We start from the raw sequence: 9,044 nt of genomic DNA, 5'->3' as shown, positions 1-9,044 counted from the left end.
TTTTACCACGATCTACGATTGGGTTTCGTGAAATACTCATTAGGATTATACAACTATACACGTTCGACTGCTATTTTCGACAATTACGAGGTACGCTCCGGAATCTTTGAATTTAATTTTACAAAAATCGGGCAGTGTCTCTGCTGTTTATCGGCCTACCCGTCGAAACACAATCGACGTCAATTCACCACAAAAATCCATAATTTACATTCCCAACCACCAATACCACTCAACAATCACAATCATATCAATCGTCCCATTACAATATTTATTAATCAACTAATTCGATCTAGAATAAAGATGTACAACTAATTTTATTTATTTATATTATTTTAGGACTCGAGATCGCGTCATCACAGTCCACAGTCGGCTCGCCGAGGCTCATCGCCGACGGCGGTAAAATTCGCGGGTGCCCGTATAAATCCGGGTTTCATAGCGAATTTTACCAATTAAATCGGATAAAATTTTACCGCACGAAATTATTTATTTCACAAAACTTTGATCAAATAAAATTCCTGCAACAATATGCAAAACCCCGAATTAATATTTGTATATAATCGAGAAACAAGCACCCGCCCGGAAAACCGGCCGGAAAAAGAATAGGAAACTGGAAAACATGAAGGCAACACAATCACTAATTGGACAACACAAATACATATATACACGCGTATATATGTATGCATACAGCCCAACAGAACTCGCAACTGGAGCAACCAAAACCGACCGGAATTAGGACGATGACAGCTTACCGGGAACCAAGCCGCGGCGGAAACCGAGTAGAAACCAGGGAAAGAACGGGAAAAGAAAAAGGAAATAGGGAGGAAAGACATAAATCGAGCAGAGAGAGACCAAGGAGCCCCCAGAATTTAATCGAGAAAGGAGAAGGATAAGTTCAATTATCCTGATCTGTTATGTGTGTTTGTGTAATTTTTTTTATTTTCAGCCAAACTCTTTATAACACGTGTATTACCCTTTTTATAACAATTCGACATATATCAAATGAATAGATACGTGTCCCAGTTTTCGATCACAAGCCCGAAATTCGAAATTAACGGGCCGAGGTGCACATAAAATAATTTCAGAAAATATTAGAAATATCCCGAAGTAAATAAAAATGTAATTTTCATAATTGTAAAACAATTTTTGAAATGCCATTTATACCCGCTTTTAACAATTAAACGAATCAACGCGCGGGTGAAATTAATCCCACAAATTTCCAAAATAATTTTAAAATTCTCGGAATATTCTAAACTTAAAAAAATATGAGTTTCATAATTTTTGAAGCATTTCTGAATTTAATATTGATTTTACAAATAACTACAGTCAGAAAATCATTTAAGGATAAATAATTAATGAAATATTGATTTCTAAATTTTATAAAATCCCAAAAATAATAAATAAAAATAATTTTGGAGATAACCTAGGTATTTATGCCAATAAATATTGAATAAAGTCAACTTTAAATATAAAAACAGAACAACACAGCTACGCATCTAATTACACAATTGATCTTAGAACACTAAAAAATCACATATAATTAATAACAAAATAATATACAGCTGATATAACCCATACACATATTTTATTTGTTTAATTATTCAATAATTACACATTTAAATAATAATAATAATAATAAAAATAAAAATATACAAGTCGTTATAGCAAAACCAAGACACCCCTATGATGAACCGACTCTTTCAACTTTTGCAACAACCCCAAGCCCCTAGTCGGGAATATCAAATATTTTCAATCCGTTCATCCCCCAGAGTTTGTAGGATTTCCTAATCCGATTAAAGCTCAGTCCTGGTTGAGAGAAATGGAAAAAGCCTTTGAGTTAGCGGAAGTTAAGGATGAAAGAATGCGCAGTATGCAAGTTCATATCTTAAGGATGAGGCTAGTTACTGGTGGGAATCTACTAAGGCGTTGCTAGAAGGAGAAGCCATATCCTGGCAGAAGTTTACAGAGCTGTTCTTAGAGAAGTACTTACCAAGTTACATGCAAGATCATCTAGAGATGAAGTTTCCAGATCTAAAGCAAGAGAATATGATGGTAGCAGAGTATGAAGTGAAGTTTTCAGAGCTGGAAAGGTTTGTGCCCGAATATGTGAATACAAAAGCAAAGAAAACTAAGAGATTCCAACAAGGACTTAAGCCGGATTCCTAGTCAAGTGGCTCTTCTTGAAATAAGGACTTACGCTGCTTTAGTACAGAAAGCCATGATCGTAGAAGGAGAAAGAGAAGCAACTAAAAAGGAAAGTGAAGGAAAGAAAAAAAGTTTGAGGATTTAGAACAAGATCAGGGAAGTTCCAAGTTTAGAGGAAAGTTTGGAAGGAATGCTAGAAGTCAGAACCAAAAGTTCCAAAAATTTAATCCTAGAAATGGGAATCAAAAGAATCGCTTTCAGAAAGCTGGACAATTGATAAAGGACAACAAACCTCAAATTCAGAAATGCAAGACTTGTGGAAAGAGACACCCTGGAAGATGTAATAAGCTCAACGTGACGTGCTTCAGGTGTAACCAGAAAGGACACTATTCATCTGAATGCATAGATGGGTCGGGAAAGCCGGAGTTGACTTATTTTAAGTGTGGGATAGTTTTCCATATGGCAAGAAATTGCAAGGAGCCTGTTCATAAGGAAAATGTTATTAGGATTGCTGGACCACCGCCTCCGCCAGCACAAGCAGTCCAGCCAAGGGCGCGGATGTTTAATATGATGATGAAAGATGCAGTGCACGATGCGGATGTGGTAGCAGGTATGCTTGCTATAAATTCAGTAGAAGTCAAAGTGTTAATGGATTCAGGAGCTACTAAATCATTTATTTCTGAAAGTGTTGTTGATAGACTAAAGTGTGCTGCGTGCCCTTTAGAATCTAACTTGATTATAGAAGTAGCAAATCAGGAAAGAGTTATTGCCGATAGGATTTGTCCCAATTGCGATATTGTAATAGAAGTTTGACACTTTTCTGCTGACTTAATATTGTTTAAGTTAGGAGAATTCGATGTTATTCTCGGAATGGATTGGTTAGAAAACTACGATGCGTAAATCAAGTGTAGAAATAAGAAAGTAATATTGAGAACCAAGGATGGAGTTGAAGTGATATTCAAGGGAAAGAAGCAAGGTAGGAAGTTTTTAACGGCAATTCAGACAAGAAGATTGTTATGACAAGGATGTGAAGCTTATTTGGCTCATGTGAAGGATGTAGAGAAGAAATCCTTGATGATTGAGGAAATTTCTGTGCTAAAAGAGTTTCCCGATGTATTCACGATGAATTACCTAGACTACCTCCAGATCGAGAGATTGAATTCACAATTCATTTGGCTCCTGGAATGGAACCAGTTTTGAAAGCCCCTTATCGAATGGCGCCTATTGAAATGAAGGAAATAGTGACGCAATTTCAAGAATTGTTGGATAAAGGAGTTATTCGACCGAGTGTATCCCCGCGGGGAGCATCAGTGTTGTTCGTAAAGAAGAAATATGGAAGCATGAGATTGTGTATCGATTATAGCGAACTGAATAAGTTGACTATCAAGAAAAAGTACCCTTTCCCGCGAATCGATGACTTATTTGATCAGCTAAAGGGAGCTAATTGTTTCTCGAAGATCGATTTAAGGTCGGGATATCATCAATTAAAGATTAAGGCGGAAGATATACCCAAGATGGCATTTCGAACGAGATATGGACATTATGAATTCTTGGTAATGGCGTTTGAATTGACAAATGTGCCAGCTGCTTTTATGGATCTTATGAATCGAGTATTCAAGAAATACTTGGACAAATTCGTGATGGTTTTTATCGATGATATCTTGATTTACTCAAATTCACGGAGCATATGGAGCATTTGAGGATTGCTTTGGAAATTTTGAAAAAAAGAGAAATTGTACACGAAAATTTCTTGGACACGTAGTCAATAGTGAAGGTATCAAAGTATGAAAATACACCTAGAGGAGGGGTGAATAGGTGATTATGGATAACTAGGATTACTTTTAAATTTTACCCGATAATAGCTTATTGAGATTTTACCAACAAAATTAAAATTTGACAATGATAGTAAGCTGAGATGACTAAATGCAATGCATAAAATAATGTGCAGAAAACTAAATAGAACACACAAGAATTTTAGCCAGGTTCGACCCCTAAGCCCCTATGGTCTACGTCCTGGTCCCTTACCAACTTGGTAAGAGAATATATTATTGATCAATGAAAGTTACAACTATAAGATACAACAATATATCTCCCTTTATCCCATCTGCTGATAATGGCTTGCTGAAACCCTGTTTAAGAACCTGCTCTATAAGTACTATACTACCCCGTAGTACAAACTCCTCTAGAAAGTACCACTAAACCCTTATTTCCCTTAGCCAACTTATCCAGCAACTAATCAATACAATTTGAACAATACAAATCAATGATGAAATTTACAACTCGAACTATAGACTCTCTAAGATAACAAAATGTGTATATAATTAGAGCTCAAGAGAGTATATATTAATCAATAATTTCAGGAGTTGTGAGTGTTCTTGCTTGCAATTTGTTAGACATAAAAACTACAAGAAACCTCATATATAAACACACATTAACGTTTGAAACAATCTCAACCAATTACAACGGCTAGAATCCAATTCTACCGTTTAAGATCATTTGGATGGTTTCCAACGTTCATGTATACGTTAGATAGAAGAGAAATAAAGAAGTTCAACATTCAGAATACATCTCTTCTATTTTGTAGAGTATAAAACGTTTTAATAGATAGAAGAAGATAGAGTTTGATAGAAAAAGAAACTCCTATAATTTAGGAAAATAATTTGAATAACTTAAAATGAATTATACTTGAGCTCTATATATATAATGCACGTATATTATATTAGATAAGTCCTTACAACTGATATACAAGAAGTTCCTATAATATCTCCATGAAATTCGACTTCCTTGTTGAATCTGGATAGTGCATCTTGGCTTGCTGTTATTCTGACAATGTTGATCATAGCTTGCTGAAATACAATGTTGTCTTATGACAGCTTGCGACCATTATGCTTAAATGACAAAATTATTAAGCCGTGATTACCTGTAAATAAGCTTGGATAACAGTATGATAGCTTGCTGTGTTGATCATCAAAATTAAAGGATTTACGATCTCCCCCTTTTTCATGATTACACACATCTAGGAGAATTTATAAAACTCCCCCTAATTCTATGCATATCTCAAAATATAGATTAAAACTTAAGATATCACAATCAGCATAATAAACTTCAAAATGCAAAAACAACTTAACAGATTACAAATACCAGTAACATCAACATAAACATAAACAGGTCTTAAAAACAAAAACAACCATCAACAAGTTTTAACCAAAACACATAAATAGATAAACAAGTACCGGATGCAACAAGTCTTAAAACCACATAAACTTAAACAAAAACCCAAGTTTAGAAACTAGAAATCCAACTTAAAGAAATTCTCCTAAGTTCTCCCCCTTATATCATCAAAAGCAGATTAGTCTTCATGAGCAGAATTGACAGCTGCATCCTCTTTTGGTGAAAGGAACTCATCTTGCTTCTCATGTTGTTCCAAATCTTCAGCAGCATCCACAAGGTCATCCAAGCCAGTTTCTAAATCTGCATTTGACTGTGAAGCTGAAGGTTTTTGAGCAGATATGAAATTCAACAAAATATCCTTTAAGCCCTTGACCTCTGTCTTGAGCTGGTTGATTTGCTCAGTGGTGGCAACAACATGACCAAACAACAAGGTATTATCATCTTGAATACCTTTAAGGAGCTGCATCATCTCAGAATTTGGAGTAAAAGTTGATGGCCCAGCTACAGCGGGATATTCAGGAACAATGGTAGGAAAAATCCTAACTAACTCTCCATTTTCAATTTGTAAATTTGACTGAGATAACACTTTAGCATCCAAAACTTCCTTAACACTTACCTTAACAGTAGTCTTAAGTTTAACCTTAAAGAATTCAAACACCTTGATAAGCATCAAACCATAAGGGAGTCCAATTTTTTTCTGATTAACCACAACAATCATATTCTTAAGAACCAAATATGACAAATCAAAAGCCCTCTACCAGCTAGGAGCATAGAAACCAAAGTTACATCTTGACAACTAAAAGTTGATTTATTCCCACCCCTAGGACAAACATTAGCCCTACATAATTTAAACAAGAAATGTGCCATAGGAGTTACTTGAGTAGTGGAAGGGGGCTAAGGGTTTTCTTCAACAGTAGCATCAGATCCTAACAACAGCTTAAATTGACCCATCACAGAAAAATCAGGGAATGACACATATCCTTTTTCAGTAAAAATATCAACCTCAGAGGGATTTTCAAACTTGATTATTGAACTTAAAATTGGAGGATTAAGCTTAAGTTTCTTGGCATGCACAATGGTAATACAGTTCCCATACTTATCTTCAATCAAATTTGTATAGAATTCTTGAATTAAATCGGGATAGAAGACTTTAGGCATTTCTCCGATAAAAGATTCTATACCCAAATTCTGAAATAACATTAAAGCATCGGAGTTTTGAAAGATCTTACCAACAATTGGGATTCCTGGTATAATGGGACGAACATCCAAAGCATTTTCAGTGAATCGTTGTTGAAGATCAGGAGAATCGAACACCGATGATTGCTTAAGCTTCTTCGAATCAGGGGTGTGAGATACTTCTTCATCGCTTTCGTGACCCAAATCAACCACTGTCGTATCAATCTTGGAGGAAGTACGCTTGCCTAGAGTACTAGAGTTTTTAGGAACACGAACCATTTTGATGAATAGAGACGATGATTTTGAGAAGCGGCGGTAGATAGTGAAAACTGAGAAGCGGCGTAACAATAAAAACCTAACCCGTGCTATTTTAATGATATTTAGGGGAGAGTTTAGGATAAAATTTTACAACAATAAAAAGTTATCCAAAAATCTAACACTTATCAATATAACAATTCATGTATATCCATTTAACGAGTATCACATAAAAAATAATCCAAAAAAAAACATCACAGCATACAATAAGCAATAATATTCAGATAATTACATGTCAAAATTAATAAATCAAATTAAACACAAATTATGACATTCAATAAACAATCATAGTAAGTTAACATAAAAAATTATGGTATGCCAACATTACCAAATTTCCAATGATAGCTTGCCATTATACACTCCACATGCCAAGTTCCCTTCGAATGGTAGAAAATCTTGCTTTTCCAAAGGGTTTTATAAAGATATCTGCCAATTGATATTCAATAGGTACAAAAACTAATTCAATCTTACCTTTGGCAGCATTATCTCTCAAGAAATGGTGACGAACATCAATATGTTTTGTTCTTGAGTGATTCACCGGATTCTTTGATATATTTATGGTGATAGTGTTATCACAATAGATTGGAACTTTGCCACACTTGATTCCAAAATTTCGTAGAGTCTGACTCATCCATAAAATTTGAGAGCAACAACTACCAGCTGCCAAATACTCACCTTCTGCTGTGAATAATACAACTGAAGTTTGTTTCTTACTTTGCCAAGATACAAGACTTTGTCCTAAGTATGTACAAACACCACTTGTGCTCTTTCTATCAGTTTAACAACCTGCATAGTCAGCATCACTATACCCCACAAGATCAAATGATCTTGTAATAGAATAAAATAACCCAAGATTAATAGTCCCACTTAAATATCGAAATATTCTTTTAACTGCATTTAAATGTGATTTCTTAGGTTTAGCTTGAAAACGAGCACAAACACATAAACTATACATGATATCCGGCCGAGAAGCAGTAAGATATAAAAGACTACCAATCATACCTCTATACTTCTTGATATCAACATCTTTACCTTTCTCATCCGATGTCAGCTTGCTATTTTGGTTCATTGGAGTAGATTTTGGCTTGACATTGTCAAAACCAAACCTGGTCAGCAAATTCTTGACATATTTTGATTTATGCACATAAATTACATCTTTAGATTGCTTGATTTGGAGCCCCAATAAATAATTGAGCTCACCCATCATGCTCATGTTAAATTCACTGCGCATACACTTAGAAAACCACTCACACATAGAATCATTAGTGGATCCAAAGATTATATCATCTACATATATCTGGACAATCAAAATATCATTACCATTTTGCCTAATAAATAAAGTAGGATCAATTTTACCTCGAATGAAGCCATTTTTGATCAAAAACTTACTAAGCTTTTTATACCAAGCCCTTGATGCTTGCTTTAAGCCATATAATGCCTTCTTGAGCTTATAGACATAGTCCAGATGTTGTTCATATTCAAAACCAGGGGGTTGCTTGACATAAACTTCCTCTTCCAGAAATCCATTAAGAAAAGCACTTTTAACGTCCATTTGATGTAGCTTGATCTTCTTGTAGCATGCATAAGCAAAAAGCATCCTAATTGATTCCAATCTAGCTACTGGAGCATAAGTTTGATCAAAATCAATGCTTTCTTGTTGGTTGTACCCTTGTGCCACGAGCCTTGCTTTATTTCGAGTAAAAGTACCAAATTCATCCACTTTATTCTTGAAAATCCATTTTGTACCAATGACTGAAGCATTCTTTGGTGGCTTGATAAGTTCCCAAACATCACATCGTTTGAATTGATTGAGTTCTTCTTGCATTACCGTGATCCAATTTTCATCTTTGAGTGCTTCTTGACATTCTTGGGTTCCTCTTGTGCTAGAAATGCAGCATAAGCACAAAAATTTGCAGTGCCTTTTCTTGTCTTGTGTCCATCAGTACTATCACCAATAACCTATTCTGGAGGGTGATTCTTCACTGATGTGTAGCTTTTGGCAATGAATTTTTGAGATATTTTCATGTGAGGTCTTCATTATCTTAGATGGAGGAGCTAAGTCTTCACCATCATAGATTGGCATTTTATCCTTTGCTCTATTTCCTCTAGGACCATCAAGAGTCATCTTTGCCACCTTTACAATTGCATAATCAACTGGAGTAGAAGTTTCTGCTTGCTGATTTCCAGAATCAGTTTTAACATCAGCTTGCTGTTTTCCAGAATTAGTCTCTGTTTCAGCT

The 9,044-nt window shown here is 35.2% G+C and overlaps 1 protein-coding gene across 1 annotated transcript; it reads left to right on the top strand.

Annotated features, from left to right (window-relative positions):
• The first annotated feature begins 2,013 nt into the window (after positions 1–2,013).
• On the top strand, positions 2,014–2,955 carry LOC141685470 (uncharacterized). The gene is made up of 2 exons (XM_074490565.1): positions 2,014–2,087; positions 2,511–2,955. Exons 1-2 carry the CDS (start codon positions 2,014–2,016, stop codon positions 2,953–2,955), a joined length of 519 nt encoding a protein of 172 aa, XP_074346666.1.
• The last annotated feature ends 6,089 nt before the right edge of the window (positions 2,956–9,044 follow it).

This window comes from Apium graveolens, chromosome 9 (assembly GCF_009905375.1).
Source record: "Apium graveolens cultivar Ventura chromosome 9, ASM990537v1, whole genome shotgun sequence".
Lineage (NCBI taxonomy): Eukaryota > Viridiplantae > Streptophyta > Magnoliopsida > Apiales > Apiaceae > Apium > Apium graveolens.
The sequence above is the reverse complement of the archived record's forward strand: the minus strand, read 5'-3'. Positions and strand labels throughout refer to the sequence as shown.

What these genes read in the sequence shown, in the direction of transcription:
- LOC141685470 (XM_074490565.1), top strand. Translation starts at nt 2,014, where the DNA reads ATGAAGTTTCCAGATCTAAAGCAAGAGAATATGATGGTAGCAGAGTAT. An exon ending in AAGTTTTCAGAGCTGGAAAG is followed by an intron (nt 2,088 to 2,510) that starts GTTTGTGCCCGA and finishes GACGTGCTTCAG; the next exon opens with GTGTAACCAGAAAGGACACT.